The 24475-nt window shown below is 45.7% G+C and overlaps 1 protein-coding gene across 4 annotated transcripts in view; it reads right to left on the reverse strand.

Moving 5' to 3' along the window:
• The window catches only part of LOC133134766 (rho GTPase-activating protein 7-like), an 87844-nt gene that overhangs the window by 8491 nt on the left and 54878 nt on the right, over positions 1–24475 (reverse strand). For 3 of the 4 annotated variants that reach the window (XM_061251137.1, XM_061251138.1, XM_061251139.1), the window contains 7 exons: positions 9829–9900; positions 8754–8835; positions 7690–7753; positions 4611–6037; positions 3706–3885; positions 1516–1675; positions 793–991 (listed from right to left, as the gene is read on the reverse strand). In XM_061251137.1, coding sequence (XP_061107121.1) covers positions 793–991; positions 1516–1675; positions 3706–3885; positions 4611–6037; positions 7690–7753; positions 8754–8835; positions 9829–9900 — 2184 coding nt within the window. Of the gene's footprint in view, positions 1–792; positions 992–1515; positions 1676–3705; positions 3886–4610; positions 6038–7689; positions 7754–8753; positions 8836–9828; positions 9901–15912; positions 16199–24475 lie in introns of those variants that run through there. The other variant, XM_061251140.1, reaches the window with a different exon arrangement.

Raw genomic sequence — 24475 nt, forward strand, 5'->3', positions numbered from 1 at the left:
TTATGAAAACCATTAACCGAGCGCATGATTAATGTAGATTCTGAGAGGGGTTCTGCGCTGTTTCAGAGTGCATATGATCCACCCCCCAACCCCCACTACAGAGGAACACAAACAGTCACGGAGGGGGAAAGCATGTGATCCAACGCTGGGATTCTTCCACTGAGCAACTGCCTCCCAAATGCTCTACAGCATCATGTTTAATCTAATATGCGGTGGCTATCGGGACATAATTGCCTAACCAAATGCCAGACCTGCAACTCCTTAATGCTGTTCCTGGAGATCTACCGCCCTGTAGTTTTTATTTCAACCCTAATTTGGCACCTGATTCTCCTAATTAGCAGTGAGACCTCTAGCTGTTGAAAGAGGTGTGCTTTGTTTGGGTTGTAGTTGGCCAATTGTAGCCTTGTGCCTGACCTTGATATTTCCACATAAAAAAGTCTACAGAAATGCATGTAACGGGGGGAGGGGGGGGGGATTTGCCAAAGGGGGTAAGATAATTTCACTTATTTCACAAATAGTAAGTTAAAACAAGGTAATGTTTTCCAATTAACAAAAAAAAAATAAAAAATCTGTTCCGCTTGAAGAATAAAACTCATGTGAAGAGAGACGTGTTTTGCCGTGAAGAACAAAATGCTTGTGAAGATGGACATGTTTCGCTATAAGGAATAAAACTCTTGTGAAGATGGGCGTGTTTCGCTGAGAAGAATAAAACTCTTGTGAAGATGGACGTGTTTCGCTGAGAAGAATAAAACTCTTGTGTTTGGCTGTGAGATGGCGGCTGGCATGGCTTACACTGGTAGATCTGCAGGAAGGTCTCGGAGAGTTTGCTGGTGAGGAGAGGCTCGGGCAGGTCCCTGAAGTACTGCTTGAGCATGTCCGCCACGTCGTAGGCCGACTGCCCCTCGTAGCTGACGGCTTCGCCGCACGCCTCGTTCATCTGACGCAGCGCCTGGATGCGCGACTTCACCCCCGACTTCCTGAACAGGCCCACCTGCGGAACGGTCACGGGCGTTAGCGGGGGCGCCCGTCTTTGGAACATAATGCTGGGATAACATGGATCACCAGGTTTTGCACAAGAGTGCCAGCTCAAGTGCATGTTGCCATTGAAGCAAAATGGAGACGTATCAAACACTAAGAAATTCTGAAATTCATGTACATTCAAATTCAAAAACGCTCAAAGTATTATGCTGATAATATCATTTGTAATGAAAAAGTTTGTATTCAATTAGAAAAGAATGCAAAACAGAAGCATTTTCACAGGTGTTCTCAGGCTTTTGGACCCCACTGTGGGTTTGGCTGTTTCTCCTTATGTAACGCTGAATGGAAACAGGGCTAACTTCTGAAAGGCGAGAGGGTTCTGAAAATACACAGATGACATAAGTCTCTTCAGTGCACTTTCTCCTGCAGAGGTGTGAAGTTTTTTGTTTGCACAGCGGACGATCCTGCTTACACTCAGAAGAAGACCATAGTGAAAGCCGCGTGGCGTTTTATGTTTTGTGTTTTTTTGTTACTGACCTGGTCCAGGCACTGGTTGCGTAAGTAACGCATGGCCTGCTGAATGCTTTGGGGCAGGGGCTGTCCACTGCGCTGGACGTTCACCTGGAGGGGCACCCCGAAAACGCTCCTGTCTTTGTAGTCTCGCACCTTGATCCTCTTCATGAACTTGGGAACGGCCCTGCAAAGAGGCGCAACAGAACAGCACAGCCAATGAGATGCTGTCTTTACATCTGTCTTTGTGATTAATTGACAAATGTCCATCAGCATGTTCAGGGATAGATTTAATTAGAACAACTAATTTTTATTGAGTTCTTCAGAATGTAACCCGTTTAACATTTTTGGAATGTTATTATTTTTTTTTTATTCAGTCAGTGTTCTAGAACTCCATTACTTTCAGCTGCCAGTACCATTACATCAGCATTAGAATGTTCAGTTAAGAACATTCTCATCACATATTTTTTATTCTTACACCTTAAAAGGGTGAAAATAATTCTAAGTGGCCAATGCAGTTTTTCCCCAGTCACACGACAGGCCTTTGAAGTACAGCAAGGATCATCCATCCTGCTCCTGGAGAGCTGTACTGCACGCTGGTGGCAGGGCGTGCACTTAAGCCATTAATTCAAGTTGCTGATTACATAGTTACCTCACCTTGTTTCTTGGGTCTAAATTGCTGGCTAATTTTAAGGTGAAAACATAAGCCATCAGTCTTCTCGCTGCAGGGTCAGGCACCCCTGGTCTTAAATGCTACTTACAAAGAGCACTAAGATGGATAAGCTGTTCAAGCTATACTGTTTCAGCATGAAACCCTTTGATACAACCTCCAGTATAAAATACTCTAATTATTGTAATGGGTTTAGAATATTACCATCTTTCATAACGTACTTCGATGTCTATTCCATGCTAGGTATAGGGATGTGTCATTAGAACATTACAGAATGGGATAAGGTATTGTACAACATTTAAAACCTTGAATATAGACTGAAAATGAAAATAGTTTGCATAGTCTGACACTGCTAGAATTTGCAATGTGGTGCTAATCAGCGAACAGGATGCTTGTAGAATGCACTACACGCTATCCACATTGAATGATCGTATTAAACATACGTAAAATAAATAAATACACTCCACTTTCACCTAGCAGTAGGGTGCAACTTCCAGCATACTTTCGCTAACTCAAATGCATGTGATTTAGTATTACGCTCTCTGATGTGCTGTATATGACTGAGAGAGAGATGCCTACACGTGCCTATCAGAAGAAAAAAACACATAAGAAAACTGAAAAACAAGCCGGCTCGTGGCCTCCTACACAAGAGCAGCCCTGTCCGCACATTTCAACCCCAGATTCCGCCCCGCTCCCCCCCCCCCCCCTCGTGATGCCCAAAATCCTCGCCATGGCAACGTAAATAAACGTACCCCGAGGGGGATTTTTTTATTTGGGATTTTTTTCGCGAGGAAGAGAAGCGGCGCTCTATGAGCGCACATAAAGCGGCCCTGTGTGAGAGACGGGGTCTGTGTGAGACGGGTCGGGAATCCGAAAGGAACACATCGCGATCGCCGTCAAGAATCCCAAGCACGCGGAGACCACCGTCAAAGCTCCGTCCCCGTCAGCGGCAAACAAGCAGCCCCTCTATGCCACACGGCTGACATAATAACAGCCTTTGAACAGAGGGGGCTTTAGAGCGGGGAGGTACGACTCAACGCCCGTGGGCGTGGGACTCTTTGCACAGTCAAATTCCTGAAATCGCTGTAAACGGGGAAGGTATTTCCAGTCGCACCATTAGAGTAATGGGGGAAAGGGGCCTACACCTGCAGTAACTAATTGGGTCGTATCTGGCATCCTTGGGACCCCCCGGGAATTAAACATCTAAAGAGGGGAACTGGGACACGCTACCAACTTTATAAAACAAAAGTAATCATTCTCCTTTGTCCCACTTTACTCCGCCCCAGCTCAACCAACTCAAGACCCACAGTCCCACCGGTGTTCACCGGGAGATCCTGTTACTTGTTTGGCTTTGGACATACCTTACAGGACCAAAAGGAAAATTTGTCATAAGTGAATATCCTGGCTGTTGGTTCCCAGTGTTGATATCACAGGGCATAATTACCGTCTGAAAACAGGTAATGCGACACCCCCCTCCTCCCCCCCCGCCCTCCACCGACCCGCCCGCCTGACGAGTGAGCGTGCAGGCCCTGGGAAGTGATACGCACCAGCTGAAGCCGTGCTTGTTGGTGGGGGTGTACTTCTCCAGCAGGGCGGTGAGCTTGAGCAGGGAGAACTTCTGGAGCAGGTTCATCTGCAGGACGGACTGGCAGCTGATCTGGAGCAGGGCTGAGGAGAGGCTGGGCCGATGGGAGCTCTGGAAACTGTGCCAGCGCAGCTTCTGGGGTCTGCGGGTAACAAACGCAGACACACGCACGCAAGTACACACGTACACACACACACACACACGCACACACACACACACGCACGCACGCACGCACGCACACACACACACACACACACACACACACACACACACACACACAAACAGACAAGCAGAGGGGCCAGTGAATATCTGAAGGCTGTCCGTCTATCCTGAAGGGCAGAGAAAACCTAGCTATTTCTGACAGGCAGCTTAAGAAATGTTTATCTTCCCGCTGAGATTGAAAAACTAAAAATCAGATCAGACCTAACTGCATTACCTAGATAACAATCCCCCTAACAATTACATATCGTGAATCAATCAAGATTACAACTGTCCCCCCCCAAGGATGACAACAGCTCTGTAATCCCTCCCACATGCCATTGGTTCTTTCTTACAGTCAATCTGACTGATATAAGGCATTCCTGAGCAAGGCCACATACCTTTAGCATGGCCTTGCGTAACAAGGGTCACAGTGTAAAACCGCTACTATTCTAAACAGGGGGACAGCGGCAAAGAGATAAGGAGAGATCAAACAGCAGGACACAGACAGACAGATAAATAGATACAGAGGCTGTGCTCGAGACCGCATACTAAGCATACTGCTCGTACTACTATTTCAATAAAAATCAGCCTGAAACATAGTACGAGTGATATGGTAGTATACGTTTTTTTCGATCACGGCCATTTTCTGCGGAAGAATGGGGTCACCTGTTCGATCTGGTCAGCGAGGCCCCGACACCCGAATCGCGCCTCTCGCGCACGGTCATGGTCTCGTCCTGCTCGCTGACGGAGTTTCCCGTGCTGTCGAGGTCGCTCCCGTTCTCCTCCATGTGGTTCTGGAGCGGGGAGGAGGGGCAGGGCGAGACCGAGTCCAGGGCGGAGTCGGAGTCTCCGCCCTCCTCGCAGGTCTGCTCCGACCACTCGTTGACGAACCGCTGCAGGCCGCGCACGTGATGCAGGATGTCGTCCAGCTTTGGGTAGTGGGCCTGCCCCTCCCCGTCCTCTCCCTCCTCCTCTCGGTCCGGGAGGAGCAGCGGGGAGGGCACGTTGTCGTAGAAGCTGAGCCGGCTGTCCAGGGAGCCCAGCGAGTTCCGGCGGGTGGAGCCCTTGGAGCTGTCGTCGCTGCTCTCCCGCCGCAGCCGGAGGCGGGGGCTGCCGTTGTGCAGGGCCTTGGGGAACGTCCCGGGCTTGTGGCCCTCCGGGATGAAGAAAATAACATCCTCCTCCTCTTCCTCGTCCTCCGCCAAGGTCGGCGCTTGCTTCCGGTTGCGCCGGTTCTGCTCCGCTACCACGTCCCCCTCCGCCCGTCCCGCGCCCTGGCCCGGAGGCTCCTCCTCCAGGGACGGCTGCAGGAGGAGCTGGCTGAAGGGGTCGAAGCCCTCCAGGTACATCCCCCCGCGCTTGTTGTTGTTGGAGCAGGCCGTGCTGCGGCTCCTGGCCCGGGTCACAGGACTGGGGGTGCTCACCGCACTGCTGCCGGCCTCCGATTGGCTGCTGCTGCTGCTGCTGCTGGTCTGGGCGGAGTAGGAGACGCTGCGGCTCCTGGGGCCCTCTGGACCGTTGAGGCTGGAGATCTCCACGCAGTTGAGCATCCGAAGCTTCTCCTGGTCCACGCCCTCCTGCAGCACGGGCTCGCCGATCATCAGCTTGGACATCACCTTCTTCTTTTTGCTGGGTGAGCTCTTGAGACGCAGGCTCTCCATCCGTTTCAGGAAGCTCTTGGCCTTGGAGCGCGTGCTCTTGCCGCCCGGCTTGCCGTTGACGGCCAGGACGGACAGCTCCTTCGGCGAGGGCAGGCCTTCGGAGAAGCAGTCCTCGTTGGGTGCAGAGTCGCCGGAGGAGCAGACGCTGGTCACCGAGTCGGTCCGGGCGGTCGGTGGAGCAGCCCCCTGGCTCCCGGTGCTGCTCCCCAGGGAGCTGATCTCCGGCTGCTCACTGAGGTCACTCAGGACGCTCTCGGCACTAACGCCCACTTTCAGCCCAGCCTCAGAGCCCTCGACAACGGGCGGAGATCCAGGCTCTCCCGGGAGCGAGAAGACGTCGAGTTCCTCCACCCGAGACCAGCGCTTGCTGTCCCTCTGGAAGGTCCACCTGCCGCTGATGGCACACGGTTCATCCTCATCAGAGTCTTCACTCTGCAGGGGGGAGAGGTAAGGGACCAATAAGAACCCACACAGCAAAAAGCGACCAATCATGACACCTTGTTTACTTGCCTCCCTTTCACTTGTGATGTTAAGCGCAGGTTTTAACTGCTCTGAAATAACCAGCCCCACCAAACTTTCATGTTTTTCCCGCAAGTACCGTCACGCCTGGGGCCAAAACTCAGACAACAAAGCTTTGGCCGATGGCAACTAACCTTTGAGTCTAAATATTACATTAGCGGACCTTCTGGACACCTTCTGGGCTATATGCAGACTCTACAGTTATTAAGCCATGTATCTATATAACTGTGATTATTTAGTTAATTTACTCATTCGAGTGATATGATTACTATGCATTGTATGTTACTTATCCATGTGAAACTCACAAGAGCCACATATGTCTCCAGTTACTTTATCACTGCCCCAGAGGCAACAGGAAATTCCATCCCCGATCCGGTTTTAAACTCCAGTCGAGCCGGGGTTAGGAAGTCCACCAGACCCCTTCGCAATGGCAGCTTCCTTTTCAAAGGGACTTTGTGCTCGAGAGACTCCATTCCGTGACTGAATAACAGCCACTGTACCCAGAGGCGGTCTTAACTTCTAAACCGCAGCTCAGACTGTGATGGTGGCAGATCTTCTGAAGTCTCTTCATGGTGACTAATGAAACGGTGACAAAACGTCCATAAAACCAGGCCGATTTATCGCCTCTGGGGCGGGGCTGCTCGCGCTCTTTCATCAGGGACGGCTCAGAGGGACAAGGACCCCCAGACTCAATCCGTCTGTCGCAATGCCCGTGCGAAAGTAAATTGACCCCTAGACATTGTGGATGAAAGGAGCCTGGTGCTAGCTCACATGCTCGCGGATTCCAAGATAAAAGGGTTCGGTTTTAATTAGATTCCAATCACATGAAGCGTTTCCATAGCGTCCAGCGACAAGGTCATACTGAATTTAATAGGGTGCATCTAAATGATCTTACGCCCCGAAAATCCACAAAGGACTGTAACACGTAGCGGGCTACATACCACTCATACAAAAAGCGTGACTAGAACGCAGCTCCACAACTTGCATAAATGCATTCCAAGGCTAGGTAGGGTTGCGCCTTTATAAAGTGGGCAAATAACCCCCTTTGGTTTCTTCTGACCCTCCTTGATCCTAAAGGTCAACAGTGACATTGTTGATCATTTGAACCCATTCATTAGGGGTCATCTGTACACAGACAGACTGGCCGAGAGAAATTCTCTCATCAAGAATTTGCAGAAGGATGCCACAATGAAACTTTTCTCACAGTAGCTGCATAGGTGCCATTTATCCTTAGGGTAATTCCAGCATATATACATTTTTCTTTCCCAGACTTTGTTGAGTTGACACCCTCCCTCCCTTACAAAGACATGCACACACACACAGATCCACAGACATATTCTCTCAAAATATATACTCAAGATCAAGAAGGTGTGCCATGCATACCTGAACGCTTCCTTTTTATATAAACTTCCCTAACCTCAGGTTTGGAAAAAGGAAACCCTATGACATACAACAGACTCTTGTGGAAATTCATGTGGAAAAAGGACCTCTCTTTTACAGCACTATGCAAAAAAAGGGAAATGTATGACAACCAACTGAAATGAATGATTTATTAAAACACTTACCTGCTTTCTCTGTGGAGATATTTCCAGCCTCATCACAGCACACTTATTGAGGGTGTTCAGCCGCCTGTGAATGACACACACACACACACACACAAAAAGGAATTAAAAAGTCATTCAAGCTTTCGGTTCGGTTCAAGCCTCCTCTTCAGCAGTAAGACCAATTGTTTGCCTCGTTAACAAACACAACACATTTGCAAAGAAAGAAAAAAATAAAAGCCTTTTCCAAGAGTAACAAAAAAAAATGGCAAGCTTCCTAATGAGGCGGTTAAGGATAAGTTTAGGATAGGGAGAAAGAAAATGTGGAAAAAAGAGAGAGAAAGCTTATCCCCCACCACACCTGGTAGGTGTCCTTCCAGACTACTCTTCAAGAGATCAACTGAGCTGAACTCGAGGCTTTGCTTAGCGCCAAGTAATGCCTTCCAGATGCTAGCTGCCAGCTGGGCTCATCTGCCTTCAATCAGCTGCAGATTCAACCCCCACCGGCCGGCTCTGTAGTCAGCGTCTCCCCCCCCCCCCCCCCCCCCCATGTCCATGTGTCTCCACTGGGCCCTGCACTCTCAGACGCTTTCCCTCAAAGACCCACTGTGCGTATATGAGAGACAATTACATAACCTGTTCCTCCAACTGACGTTTTTGAATGCCACTTGCACACACGCATTTTGTTTTTCTTTGGTTTTCGTGCCTTCCCCTGGCTAACGGACTCGACTGGTTGTGTAACAGGCCTGGCTCGTCCCCTTTCACTCCCACTTTGAAGAATGACAACGAGAAAGTAGCGTGTCAGGAGAGCGGCATTCCTAGATAACGGGAGCGATGCTTTCATTCGATACATGTTAAAAGGAGGGGAAACCAAAGCATCTGTGACGCATTAATCTTCTTCCGCTACCGAGAGTCGGCCTGAAAGACGGGGCGGAGAGAACCACTTATCAACTTCTGAGGATTTCTTCTAAAGCGGGTGATATCTCAGGTAATCTTTCCATTATCTCCTGACGACATTTGTTTTTTGGTTGCGTAGTGAAAGAATGCCTGGAAGACTTTGTAGCAGAATGCATCAACGAGGGTCTTACCTGCATAAGGCCTCGATAGCATCCCGGTCGAGGAAGTCATGGTCCCTGGTCACAGAGGAGATTTCGATGGGGAACAGGGAATCTGAGGGGAGAAGGGGAGAGGAGAATGAAGGGGTCAGGTAGGGGGTTGGGAGGGGGAGGGGAAGGGTGGAGGAGATCGCAGGAATCGCATGGGTGATGAACCCCAGAGCCGGTGCCTCTTCAAAGGGGGGAATCTGCACCTCCACCAGGGCCGCAGTGGAGCTAAAAAAGGGGCCTGACCCAGATTATGGGTCCCAGAAGAATGCGTGGGTCCTCCAAGCCAGGAGAATCTGTCATCAGATCCCACAAGATTTCCCCCACAACCCTCCCCACCTTCCTCCTGATGAAATAAAAGAGGAAGTGCATCTCAGCCGAGCGAGCAAACACAGCTGCCCTGCCGAAAGCCCTGGCGGTGGGGAGTTCAGCAGTGACGGGGCCTCCAGGAATGCCCCCTGCAATTAAACAAACGCATCAGGCCTTTGTCCCTATGCAAAGTGCCTTTCAGTCAATTAAGGACATCAACACATTAATGTCATTGACCCAGCCCTAGCTAAGGATTCTGTGTTGCAGGAGCAAACTGTTTCCACTCCATTCCCAGGACTCCCGAATTACTGTATGGAAATGTCTCTACCCTACCACAAAAAGAGTGGTATTTCACAAAATTGTAAAATATGACTATAGGTTTAACTAAGATCAAGCAGCAGCATCTAAAAGCATCCGCTACTTGTCCTAGCAACTATACTAGGAGTATTTTATTGAATAATCAAATCTAAGACTTTTGTAAGAATTTCAATGATGTAGCTATTGTAATATCTACACAGATATTTCCATGCTTAAATCATCAGCAGCAGTAACAGCAGATGGTGTTTTTTTGAAATGTTTGCGCTGCTGATATACATGGTCCATTAAAAGCACAGTCTAAGTGGTGACTCGGGGGGGGGGGGGGGGGGGGAGCTTGTCTCCAGGTTGTGGAGATGATGTCAGCCTTTAATTGCTATGGTAACCCATTCTCCAGTGGTCTGTTACTGCGGAGAATGCAGCTGTGGCCGTTTACCTTCGTAGAACTGCGCATACTGTGGGAACCCAGCTGCCCTCAGCCAATCACACGCCTCCTTGGCCTCGATCTCTGGAAGAAAATAAAACAGCCCTCTGTTAGCCATTAACAGAACAGGAAGTTCCGCTGTAAAGCTGGTCTGTGCTGCGGCAAACTAATTATGGCGCCAACTGAACCAGGGCTGCTAAGCTGGAGTACGTCATTTACAACCGCAAAGGTACTGCCTTTCAGTGGCCTTATACCTGCCCCCCCTCCCTTAGCATTTACACAGAATAACCATCATAACGAAAATAGACTGAAAATAGGCTGAAACCAGCAGACCCAGCAAGGCGCATCTAAAATTCAAACCAAACTGCATGGCACCACAAATCTGTTTCCCGAAGAAGAGACATTCAATATTCACCAGAACAGAAAACCAACACTGGCACATACTCTCAATCCCAGATGATTAACGTTAAAGAGGATCTTTCTGGGTGAAAAGAAGCTGGTGGTGTGAGATAACTGAAAACGGCGTCTGTGTACTGGGCCTTTGGTGTGAGGTGTTTTTTTTTTTTTTCCTCCTCCAAGGGCTTAGAATGTCAGAAATCTGAATCTGCTCTCAGCTTTGAAGGCATTAGCCAACTAAAGCCCATAATCCAACAGTGTTCCCATCATTCACAGGAAAAAAACGACCAATAATGACGGGGATCAGAGCCAGATGGTGCTAAGGGCCGCACCAGCACACCTTTTGCGACTTTTGTGAACGGACCTGCGAAGGGAATCCCATTGAGTGCCTTCCTCGGGCCAGGCTGCCGGGAGGAGAAAACCTCCCGGCGTAAGGGCACTGATTTACGGCGCTCGGTTGACTGGAATGAACATTCTCCTCCCCCGAGCTGACGCAACGCTGTGGAGTGAGGAGGACGGTCACTGATAGCTCAGGGTCATTAGCATTCCCCTTGTTTTCTGATTAGCGCCCTTCTCTTTACACTGTAACGGCCGGCCTGCGTTTCTGACAGCCCTGCTAACTGCCGACAAATGCCGCCGGGGCCATTGTGCCAAAGGGGGCCGGGGGGACGAGGGCTTATTAACCGTCTGAGGGGGCATTTAGACAGAGCTTGTTAAATGGTGTCGCAGAGGACCTGCGGGGCAAATGGCTCCCCTGGGCCCCTGTAATGCTCCCTGGGAGCCCCCCCTCCCCTGTGTCAGGGGGCCCCTTGAAACCGGGGGGCCCCTGGCGCCCGCTGTCCTCCGAGGCTGTCGTGCGGGTGAGAAAGTTCACGCGGGACCTGTGAGAATTGGCGATGCTGGCGCCCCGTACGGCGGTCCGTCTACCCAAGGGCGGCTCGCTTCAGAGGCACCAAGGCCGCCGTTATGCAACCCCAACGCCATTAGACCCCCGGCTCCACATCGTCCCCTCTGAGACCGCGTGCACAACAGAAACCAACTCTAAAACCGTGTCTGGAAAACCACTGCTAACTGCTAACCCAGCTTTATTTTTAAACTGGGAGAAAGGGTTTCTGCCTAATTTCATCAGCAGTTGCCACGGTGCAGCGTATTTCGCCGGCGAAATTGCGGATCAACAAGCCTGTAAAAAAAAAAAAAAAAAGTGGCTTTTCCTCTTTTGGGGTTAACGAGGAGGCAAGAAAAACAAACAGGGAGGGGGAGAGAGGTTACCCCTGACAGGGCAGGAAGAGGCCAGGCGAGAAAAGTGGTGTTCAGAGGGGTACGTGACTTTCCCCGACCAGGCTCAGAGTGAGATTCCAGACCCAGCAGCTATGTGGAGAAGCGGAGGGCCAGTAAATCATTACCCACAATGAGCCCTGCCATCGCCGAACGCTTCCCTACATCACACCACTGCGCTGCAGGCACACCCGGGGGTTAGCGCTAGCACGCTGTCGCTTTCCAAAACATGCGAGATCTCCGTGAGCAAAGCCAAAAAGCCTATCATACAAAGGCCTCATTTAGTGATGCCAACCCATCAGACTCCTCATCCAAGCCCACTGAGCAGTCGAACATTGTCTGTACTAGGACAATTTTGCATGGTAGGTATTTCTCTAATAAAATATTTTAGATATAATAATTCTACATATCAGCTGTAGGATCTGCTGGTTTCAGTTGACACACAGTACTTAACTGACCACTGAAAGCAGTTGTTAACACAGTTAAATGACCTCACCTAGATTCCTGAATCTGGACTGTTCCTCTCTTTAAAGGTGAAAAATGAATAAATAAAACAGCAGACACTGTGGCCCTCCAGGACCTGGGTTGCAGAGGGCAGACCCGTGATACATGCACTAAAACGCACGCTGGGAAAGAACATCTGGATCATGATCTCAAACAAGTTTCTCCTCCTGTAAAACGCATAGCCAAAAATGTACTGTTGCAGCACATTCCCAATATGCAGATTAACTTGTGTACTTAAACAGCCCATTAGTAGCCACAGACGCACCAGTTTGTATGTAAATGTGCCCGAGATTCCACAGAGGGGGAACAGACACTCTGACTCCTTTCTGCTGCTCCACACAGCCAGGGCTTATGGGAAAGACTTAAATCAATTAAGATACAGAAAACAAGCAGATCATTTGATACAGGTATGGAGAGGCAAGAAACACAATGCATTAAAGAGAGAAATGTCTACTGACCCAAGCTTACCCTCCCTGTCTCCCCCTCCCCCCCACTCTCAAACAAACACACTGTGCATCATTAGAGCCCCTGCTAGTCCCCATGTAGCTTTGCGATACCCCAAACAAAGGACTACATGCACAGCAAACAATCAACAAAGCTGTGCTATTCAGTAGTTAAAAAAAAAAAAACTGACACAGAACAACTCAAGTTACTGGGAAGAGGGCTTATTGGACTTTACAACATTGTTTACAAAAATCGAATGCGCAGGTAGTGTCATATGCCATTCTGGATCCATTAGTATAATAAATAAATGCAATTAAGACTTGATGAGTCGGTTTCACAGACAGTTTAAGCTTAGTCCTGCACGAAACTCCATTGAAAATGCATTGCCTCCCTAAAACAACACTGAACAGGCTTAAAACTGATTTATGTTTGTGTACCCCAAAAAATAAAAGATATTTCTGTCCCATGATCACCGTGGCATCACACACCAGCCACCAGACGATATTTATCCAGACACATCAATAATGCAAATATTGCATGAACAGTCTCAATGTCCCCAAGCTCATAAAGAACACAGGGAGATAAAAACAGACAACATAAGCAATAACATCACAAGCGCTGATTATGTTTCCCTAGAATGCAACTGCCCCTTGCGTATACATATTCATTACTCGAGAATAATAAACGTAAGCTATCCTTATCAAGGACATTCAGCTCTCTCTCTCCCCCAGCCATATTCTTGTGAACTGAACCTTGAATCCACACACGCGAACGTTAAACGTTTTGGTTAGAGTGTGCGGAGAGACCGCACGCTATCACGCCCCTCCGTTCAGGGCCCAATCCTCTCCGGCGGCATTTGCGCTGTATTGTCTACGCTCCTCCAGGGCCGGCAAAATTACCTCATTTCCTTTTTCTTATTAGTAGGAAGCGTGTGAACTTGTTTACTGTACTGAACCATCCTGTATCGAGAATGAACCCCCCCCCCCCCCGTTTGTTCAAGGCCAGATAACAGGCCCACCATGTCCAACAAAAACAGGGACTCCGGTTATTGTGTCAACCTTGGGTCTGAGGAGAAGTGAAGCTCACGTAGTGCAGGGGCTATCTGCTCTCCTACAGAGTAGAGATTGCATTTTTCAGCAGAAACGGTCAGATTTAAAAGAGAAATATAGATGTAATGTGGGGATCAATTAAAATGGACCATTGAAGTACTGAAATGTGCATGTGTGTGCGCACGTGCGCCTGTGCGTGTGTGTGTGTGTGTGTGTGAGTGTGTGCGTGTGTACACACTGCCACTGAAAGAAGGGGAAAACATTCACCAATCCAAAAATAAGAACCAATAAAGAGACAGACCCCAGGTACCACACAGAAAGCCCCATGAGTGGCCAGGGTGATCACCCAGTTCCACCTCAGACATAGAACATCATAATGCAGGCTAACTCCCTTGAATTGTTATGCTGCTCTTTCAAATTCATTCCACTTAACCCCCCCCCCCCCACACCTCGACCATGAAACACAGCTGTGGTCTCCTTGGCGATAGCGCCTGATTTCAGCTGTGCAGACCCAGCTTCACATTAGCTACACCTAAAATTACTCTGCACCCCCCCCCCCTCCCCAGCCCCCCAGCCCCCTTCCTGTCACAGGAAATTCTCACAATTGGTGGCCAATATTTGACTTGAGCCAGGACAAGAATATTGCCTGATGTGTGGCTTGCGTGCGCTTCAAAGGAATGCAGTTAGCATTCTTTGAGTTAGCATAACTTTGAATTTTAACCGATTGCGGCTCTGCGTGTAAGCAAATTAGGGAGGCATTTTAGGGCCCTTCTAATTAGATATTCGAGAGGCCAGAGTGAGCAAGGAGCAAGTATTCCCTGTTCAGTTAGAGAGTAAAAAGTTGCTTCAAATCACCATATATGGTCCTTTCTAGCCATTGCAGGGCAAGATCTGATACATGTGGCTCACTGCCTACAACTATATAACAGCTTCAAGTCTTGTCCTTTTAATGTGATACACAGGAATGCTTCAAATCCACAACAGTCATGCAACTTTCATAGATGAAATCCATGCATTTTTCACATCTCTGTGAAGCCTCATATATATAGATCACAAGTGCGGTTCCGCACTGTGACATTACACCACTACGACTCCAAACTGTTAAATAAAGCTATTCCGACGTGCCAAGTGATTCTATATACTGCCTTCTGGCCTGATCTGCCGTTCCTGACAGAACACATGGAGGGGACACACTTGTAAGAATAATGGGAATACCTAATGGCAATTATCCATGCCACGGACCAGACACAGGCTGCTGTCCAGATGGAACATCCAAATGCATGTCCTAATTGCTCTTTCTACATGGGTGATAGATTTACACCCCTTGGCCACAGTGCGGTCGGGTCTTTTCTGCTGTTCTCCAACCCGGAACGACAGCTGGTCGGGGAGGGAGAAATACACAATATGGACACTCTTAGAAAGTTTATTTCTCCCAAAAGATTCTGAATATGCTGCATTTTGAGACTGAAAAGACATGTGCCCACTGATGCATAAGCAACAGAAAGATAGATTCATCATTCTTTGGGGGGATGGTGTGTCGTGTAGGGGTTGTTGGCTGGGTCCCTATCTGCAAGCTTGCCAGATCCCCCTATGGTACACACAGTCTATAGGAGGTGTTCCTGCTCCTGGGAGATCAAAGGCATTTCTCACCATGAAACATGGTCAACCCCCAGTATCTTCACTGTCCAGCGAACCAAGAGATAGGCTTAAAAGTGCATCACGTTTGAAAAGTGCCCGTACAATACACCGACGTCTTCACAGTAGCCTACCCTTTACCGGAGTACCATTCCTGTTTACAGTATGAGACACAGTATTTTCAACGCCATTTCCTACACAGAACCGTTAAAGTAGATAAAACAAGCCTGCATCATATGTAAGACAAACTTCGTGCAAAATAAATTATGCCAAACAACCAATTCATTAGTCAAGTTCTTGATAATTAATTACATTGCATTTGCATTACATTCAGTTAGCAGACGGACTTATCTATTGCGAAGTATTATTGTCAAGAAGGCCTATTACATGTGCAACATCACATGTTACATTATACAGCATAATAAACATTTTATCTTTAGAAAGTACAAAGTGTTTTACATTTATGTTTAAATCTGATTGAACGGGCCATATATATTTTGAAACCGCAGTGGTAGTCTAGCCTAGGCGAAGCGACATCCAGAAGCAGCCTACTGAAAAACGATGTCTGGCTGCTGACAAATGTTGAGAAAATACAACGAAATAATAGACCATTACATTATACCTGAAATAATTGCTCATTCTTTATCAAATAAATGTACAATACCATGACGAAATTTGACCAACAAAATGCATTTTGCTAGCGGAACAGAATACATTTATTAAAAGTTAGACACAATAGCGTGCACCACTGCAGTATGCTGAGTGTTATTATGAATCCACAAAATATACTTACGAGTTAAGATCATTCTTTTGTTTTTTGATTTTTTTTTCTCCGTGTAAACAAATCCAATGGCACTACTTAAGTCCAGCGCGTTTTATACCCGAGTTTAGGGCGAACCTTTCATCTCATCCTCATACAACCGCTTTGAGCAGCATTTCAGAAAGAAACTGTAAAGAATAAATCAGACCGAAGGCGCAACCCGTCTGCTCTTCACGTCATTTAATAAATCCATTATTATAATATTTCTCATAGTTCGTTTTTTTCTTCCGTGCAGCCAGTTACATTTCTCCACTCCTTCAATGAGTTGCCTAAGGAGCGTAAATGAATTCTGTATCAGCGTTTGAGAACGGGAAGCAAGGGGCAAGCAAAGCCCCACCTCCTTCGGCTACACCAACTGCACACCTGATAGGGCATGCTAATCCATACAGTGAAGCCATTGCAGCCAGCCATTGCAGGCTAGTTTGCAATGGTACAATTATATTTTTATAATAATAAATATACATACGCTAGCTTGCTATCCTTTAAATGCTATCGGGAGTGTATTCATCAATTAAGTAACATTTATATTAATCAGCAATAATGATATAATACCATATATTTCATGTATTAATACAGATCCACACACATACTAGGAAATTAAATACATAGATTTTAGTATCCTATAAAATGCAGTATTTTCAAAGGTAAGCTATATTCCATCGCCATATTATATAGCAAGTTCTTTTCGTCCACATTCCAGGGAAAATAATCCAAATCACAGAAACACAAATAACGGCAGGCACCAGTGTCATATTAACAGATCTCCACATACACACATCCTGCCACTACTGTAGCTCAGAGGTTTTGAGAGTAACTCTCAATAGTTTTGAATTAGATTGAAAAATATAACAAAAAGATGCATAATATGAATAAACTGCAATAATAATTGGCCAATTAATGTCACTTCTGCAAACCGTATCACTGTCTTTCTGTAATGTCTGGGGTCAGTTCCCTGCCAAACTAAATCACTGTGAAAGCTAAGAAATGAGACCCAAAGGCTCTGGTCATAAAGTAGGCTTCAAACCGGCATTCAGAAAATTACGGGTCTCGGTGAGAAAGAAGCGTCTGAGGGAACTGTGGAGAGAAATGTGTTTACGCTTTTTTGCGGCTAAGCCACAGAGATTTTCCCATACATGGCCAGCAGTGGCTGCGTAGAGCGGAGCCCTCCGTGAAAAAGCAGACCAGAAGCTCCCCGGCCAGGCCAGGCAGCATCCTGCCATCCTGCTGCTTATGTCGTTTCCGCTTGTTGACTGGGTCAAATATATTAGTTACCTAAAATACTTTTTTCTTCTTCTTTTTCTTTTCTTTCTTTTTTTCTTTTATTTTGGTGGGCGGTGGGGGGTGTTGTGGGGTAGCTTGCGTGAGCTTCAAAAATAGTTGCAGAATAAATAGAAAGTGTCCCTGTTTAAAGACAAACATGTTGCATGTTGTCGGTGTGGGAATATTTTGAAGTCCACTGCTGGAATGTCTATTGTTAGGACCGCCCCCCTCTACAAACATGATGTAATGAAGACAAAAAAAAAAAAAAAAAAAAAAATATATATATATATATATATGTTTTTATATTTAAAAACAAAATTTCGAAATTGATGTATAATAATATTTAATTAAATGTTGTTTATTTTATAAAGCCCCGGACCACAGCTGTGTCAATCACTGTAGCCTTCTCCAAAGGGGCTTGGTCTGGGACTGGCGACTGGCGACTGGCGGGACTTTTATTTGCTATCAAATACCAGCTGCTGATCATTATGCGATCTTGCACCTTAAAGGGTTAAAACAACTTGTGTTATATCACCAGTAGAAGCAAAACCTCATAAAAACTAAAATGAAATGGAAACAGATTGTTCTGATAAGGCTTTAAATGATCTGGAATTATTATTAGTCACAATGAATTATTTAGAAAAAAAAAAACACATGTCACGCAATCATGATTGATGACGCGTATCCCTCTCGATCTGCTGTGCCTTAGCAGGTCGACTGCTGTTCTAGCCGGCTAGGGCCTAATTGTCAAGGTAAAGTAGGGTATTCCAGAAACACGTTGGATAAATGAATGGAGGCTACTGAACGTAGAAATCGGGAGCGGTAACGCGTAAGGGTCGAGAGAATGCTTATTTCCACTTTAAAACACATTTTATCCACCTTCCTCGTGCTCCTTGCATGAAAAGTCATGAGGAGAAACGTTAGTCCACAAACGATGCAGCTAGCTCTGGTAGCATGCACAACTAACGTAGAGCCATATCACATAATTTCATTTTACTTATTATTTTGTGCTATTGATAAATATGCGATTAATACACGCACTACGTCAAACTGCATGGAGAGAAATACAGATGAAGAGAGGCAATAATTTGGTAAGTGAAACACCCATAATTGGCTTTATTTTGTAGTTGTAACATTTGATCGCGGTGTCTTCTCCAACTTGTAATGTTGTTGCAGATCTCCCTGTGTCTACTGATTTAGTGTCTTTCAGAACATGCTTTCTGGCAAAGGTTCACTGTATATGTTTTATAAGCATAGGGAAGGTTTGCTTGGAGCATAATGCAGTGTAACGCATGCGTCCTGGAAATCCTGGAACTTTTTGATTCGCATTTCCAGTCATGGAGAATTAGAACATTGACTTTTTTTGTGTAATGTTGCAATGTCTTGAATATGTGACCATAGCTGATTTGGGTTTATGATATGATATCGACTATTTTCCAGTTGTGAATTTTTACATAATTAACCAGAACAGAGCTCTGCAGCACCCCCCGTGCTAAAGCTTCCTCCTGCAAGTACAGATTTGCAGCAACAAATGGCATAAAATTTAATATATATATATATATATATATATATATTATATCATATCATGTGACACAAAACCAATATTGGAAATTTCAGCTTAAACTTGACCATGTTGGGATGGTTTAAGCTGAAATTTCCAACATTGGTTTTTGTAATATAAGTGTTTTTGTCACTTATAGTTGGTCAACAGTGGCCTATAGCTAGCCACCGGTTAACCTTCACTTTACTCTTCCAGCTTAACCAGCTCTGACCAGTTTTGTCCAGCTAGAGAGCTGCTTTAGCCAACCATAGACCAGCTATGATCAGCTAGACGTGCCAAAACCACACCTTTAACTAGAATTAGAATCCCAAGTGTTCAACAGGGATACTCCATCAGAGAACACTGAGATTGAAACCATCACCTGTTTCTTTGGCCATTTCACTAGCGAATATGCCATGAAGCATACATCTCTAGGAAATGACACCCCAACGAGACGTATGCTCTCGAACTGGTCTGTATTAGAGTTGCACAACAACATACGATCATACTAACTGATAGACGTGGACACATGCCTTCTTTAGGTTTTATTACATTGTGGGAACCATATAAATGAAAAGTGGTAATGATATTGATTCATAGGTTTTGCCGAAATATTGTGACAGCAATAGGCGATTGCCTGTCACTTCCTCCATATCACTGTGTTTGGGGCGGTGTGTTAATGTATCGTTTTAATATCTTTCACAGGGCCCAAACAGAAACAACACTATTTTAATTTTCCTGTTATAAACAGGGCGAGCAGACACAATCTTGATGAACAGCTTCCAGTGGGCTTTAAAGACATTGTGACTCTGTAGGCAAATGAACTGACAAGGGGCCCTGGGAGGATCGGACAAGACACAGCGCCTTTTGTCTTTACTTCCAAGCTGGAAATAACTGACCTCAGCCATGATAAGTTTCCCCTTTGATCTCCTCCACTAATATACAGAGATAAATATTAACCCCATTTCATGCCTGCCTCAAACCTCCAAAATAATAGGACAGAAATGTAGGCTGGCCACACTTTATTTTTTTCTTTTTTCTTTTTTTTCTGAAGCCAAACATAGACCTGGTAAATTCACAAGGATGCTATGCATTTTCTTAAACATTTGCACCCACACAATGCTTAAAATACCACACAAAAATATTACATTAGTTATTCTCACAGCAGTTTACTGGGTGTCTGTAAGGACCAGTCTCATAATGTGTTTGTTTTGAAGTACAATTCACACAATGTAACATTAATATAATTTGTAATTAATTCAAAACATCCTTATTAATGAATTAATGTCGAATAAGACAAGATGAATAAGTCACTTGAAATTAATGACTCAAAATTAAGGACAATATCTTGTCATTAGATAAATTGTGACCACATTACCATATGATTAGACCAGTGCATTCAGCTCAGTATAAACAAAGGCCTGCTAATTCGGAACACAAGTACCAGTAGCTGGTGCTTGTGTTGGCAATCAAGTGTTCTGATCCTTAAAAGATAGCAATATCATATGTCTTTAGCCTGTCCATCCAAACTGTTATATAATAATTGCAGTAAGTTCATGCTGCACTCTCAGAAATGGTGACAGTGGAGGTACATTTTTATTCTAAGGATCACATTTCCTGAATGTACTCTGAAAGTACAATAATGTGTTCTTTGGGTACAAATGAGCAAGAGAAGGTACAAATGAATTATATATTGCTGGCTAGGGATACAATTTTATGGCGGCAAGGATGGTGCAGTGGGTAGCACTGCCGCCTCACAGCAAGGAGGTCCTGGGTTCGAATCCCCGTCGGCCGGGGCCTCTCTGTGCGGAGCTTGCATGTTCTCCCCGTGTCTGTGTGGGTTTCCTCCGGGTACTCCAGTTTCCTCCCACAGTCCAAAGACATGCAGGTTAGGCTGATTGGAGAGTCTAAATTGCCCGTAGGTGTGAGTGTGTGAGTGAATGGTGTGTGTGACCTGCGATGGACTGGCGACCTGTCCAGGGTGTATTCCTGCCTTTCGCCCAATGTATGCTGGGATAGGCTCCAGCCCCCCTGCGACCCTGATCGGGATAAGCGGGTTCAGATAATGGATGGATGGATGGATGGGATACAATTTTATGTACCTATAGGGTACCGCCCCAGCGACAAGCATTTGTATGTTTTTAGGCACTTATCATACGCACTTTATTTCTGAGAGTGTGGGGACTGTAAATCCTGGAATTTGTGTTATATTAAAGAAATGAATCAACTGAACTGAGGCCTTCAGGGTGTGTACCGTCTTCAAATACCAACTGACCCTTGACCCCTGTTACAGTGCTCGAGTGTGTTTTGATAACTCATACTCTGCACACTTATGTTATTAATCAAGGGGAAAGAACATGCCTGCTATGAAATAATGGCTACAGAAATGTTGAAAACATGATAAATGATGAGCGAAACTATTTTGAAATGATAAATGAAAGGATGAAACAAGCTGCTGGTACATGCCTCTGCTCTGGTTCTGCTTTCTGTATTACAATGCGTTCAAGTGAGAAGAAACTTGGTCTCCGTGTGCCTTGCCTTCACTGCACCCACATATCATTGCTGGCATTGCTATCATTTGGGCATCCGGCTGGCAGTGACATTGTCTTTTGACTATGACGTTTAATAGTCCTCTGCTTGTTTCCTATTATTTGACAGGAGTGTATACAGTTTTCCTCTTGAGATACTAAATGTTAATTCCGCTCTGTGCTTTGAAAAGACCTGACCTGAGTGTTTGACGTACTGTAGGGACCACACCGAGACAGCCAAAGCATAGTACTTAAGAGAAAAAGTGATTAAAAAAAAATAATTTTCAAATGTATTATCTTTAGCTCTTTTTAGTTAACCTTATTATCACATCATCCTTAAAATATTAGGAGTCCAGAGAAGTGTTTAAAGTAATTGCGTGACACAGGTGTTGTCAGCTTAGATCTCAAGCAGGAACAATGCAAGGCTCTCTGTATAACTGACTGTAGCAAAATGCTAAAATGGTGTCATGAAACCAAAAGTGGGCAGCCTTACTGTAAGGTCTCAATCACTGTTTTGAACCAATTGTGTTTTTTCTGTGCAGAGCTCCATCTTTTCATTGGTTTGATTAAGCCACTGATTTCTATCTTGCTATAACTCCCATTGAGAATAAACCCACCACTGGTATGCTGAATTACCTTTGCATCATTTCAGTTACGTATATTGAGGGTCACGGTATGTTTCCTTTCAACCATGGGGATATAGGCTCATTGGAATTCATTAATTCATTAATTCATTATCCTAACCCGCTTATCCTGAACAGGGTCGCAGGGGGGCTGGAGCCTATCCCAGCATACATTGGGCGAAAGGCAGGAATACACCCTGGACAGGTCGCCAGTTCATCGCAGGGCACACACACCATTCACTCACACAATCATACCTACAGGCAATTTAGACTCTCCAATCAGCCTAACCTGCATGTCTTTGGACTGTGGGAGGAAACCGGAGTACCTGGAGGAAACCCACGCAGACACGGGGAGAACATGCAAACTCTACACAGAGAGGCCCCGGCCGACGGGGATTCGAACCCAGGATCTCCTTGCTGTGAGGCGGCAGTGCTACCCCCTGCACCATCCGTGCCGCCTCATTGAAATTCAGATAATTTAAAATGATTGTTTTGCACCACCACATAACATGAGTCTGAATTGTCCTTATATTTAACCACCCTTCAGGATAGGTATTCAGAAACTATTCTTCACAAGGCTCCAGCTTGCTTTATTCATTGAAATACAGCTAACATCTTTAGGTCCTTTTTTACACTGTAGATGTAGGTTCAGGCTGGCTCGCGTGGTTCACGCCTGTGTTCATCCAGTACATGTCATTCTGACCTGTATTGACTCAGCCTACTCTGGCCTGGCCTAGTTATGAAGAATCTGTGAGCAAAGTTAGAAAATGTTTAAACTGCGGGGCTTCCCCTGGATCTGAAAGGGAGATAAACACAGAGGGGTTGAAAGTAGCGTAGAAGCGTGGTGTGATCACTGACCTCTGCAGAAACGATCATATCTCTAAACAACTGGCCCGCAAACCCTGGTCCTGGAGAGCCACAGGGTCTGCTGGGCTCTGCGCAAATCTGCAACCAATTCAGAACAAAGAAACCATGTGACCTGACTATGTCACCAAGTAAATGTTAAACGGTCTACATTTATATAGCACCTTTATCCAAAGCGCTGTGCTATTGATGCTTCTCATTCACCCATTCACACACACTTACACACTCAACGGCGATTGGCTGCCATGCAAGGCACCGACCAGTTCGTCAGGAGTAATTGCCTGAGCCAATGCCACCCCAAGTAGAAAAAAAAGTCTAGTTTTTATTGATTTATGGTTTTTTTTTTTTTTTTCAGATTTGGAGTGCAGATGAAGTTTCATTCTGGCAGAGCTCTTGTATTCAGAGTGACATTATGGGCTACAGAGCTCTGCTTGCTTCCAGTACCACAGGGAAGCAGTCACGTCTCTGAGGCTCCGGAACATTCTGTCCTGATCCCGACAGTAAAGCGGTATACAGTAACTGCCTGGAAGCAGTAAAGTGCACATCTCTGGCAGATCTCTGGATGTGGTGCGCACACAGCCCAGGTCTCATTATGTCGTCGACCCACATGGCTGTTTCTGTGGGAGCTGCTCCAGATACAACCATCTCAGCTGGAGAAGCCAACCTATTCAACTATTCAACCCTTCATTCAATCCAAACAACAAAACTATTTATATTTATTTTCTGTGTATAACGTATAACAGCAGTGTAATGTGTGTTATATGAAAGCCGTGTGTTATGATATCTGGAGAGTTATGTGATTCCAAGGTCATTACAGTAGCTCCCCATGTGTCATTGCTTTTAAGTGCTAGCGATAATTTGGGCATTGGTGACATCCAGATGTGAAGATTTCTCACGAGCTTCTTCATGAAGATTTGAGACGTGCCTCTTAATAATTTGGATCTATTTTTTTTGCTATTTGTTTCAAAAGAACATCACATTGATTTGTGTCCACATTGCTAAAATTGGATGTATTTTATTAGCGTGAATAAAACCGTCCCGAGGCAAAGCTAAAGTCTGCTGAACTGCTGTCTGACCGCTTAAATAATTAAAAAAATAAATCTGGTTTCTGTACGGTAAAGGACTAATTTACAGCAGCCAAACTCCGTATAAAATATACAGTATATATGATATATGCTGAGAATGTTCATCTGAAACTATGCATGGCTGTGTGAGTTTAAGCCACAGTGATGTCTTGTGTCACACACCGGATGGACAACTGCATTCATGGTAAAGCCTGAAACTTTTCGTAATGAAGCTTTGAGTAACGCTAGCTATTTTCAGGGGTAAGCCCCCAAATGTAAGCCCCTGAATGAGCTGGAACATGTCCAGCTCATATTTTTAAAATTAGTCATGCATGGGTAGGGAGATATGAGGCAGATTGATTTAGTGAATGGTGGGTGAGAGAGTCCAAAGGAGTAATTTGGAAAAACGCTTCTGTTCTGCCACGTTAAGAATATCGGCTTGCCGAACATCAGCTTAGCACAGTCACCTTTCAGTTGCCCATCAGAGCTTTGGGACTTGCTGGGTTTGGACTCGAGAAAATGGGAATTATTCCAGTCCGTAGGAATTTTTAAAAGCGCTTGTTTAATTGTCTCGAGAGGAATTTTCATGCTGCACACTCATTGTTTTGTGCTGATGATCCATAACTTTTCGATTTCTTGGAACTTCCAAAAAAAGAT

This window comes from Conger conger, chromosome 8 (genome assembly GCF_963514075.1).
Source record: "Conger conger chromosome 8, fConCon1.1, whole genome shotgun sequence".
Classification (NCBI taxonomy): domain Eukaryota; kingdom Metazoa; phylum Chordata; class Actinopteri; order Anguilliformes; family Congridae; genus Conger; species Conger conger.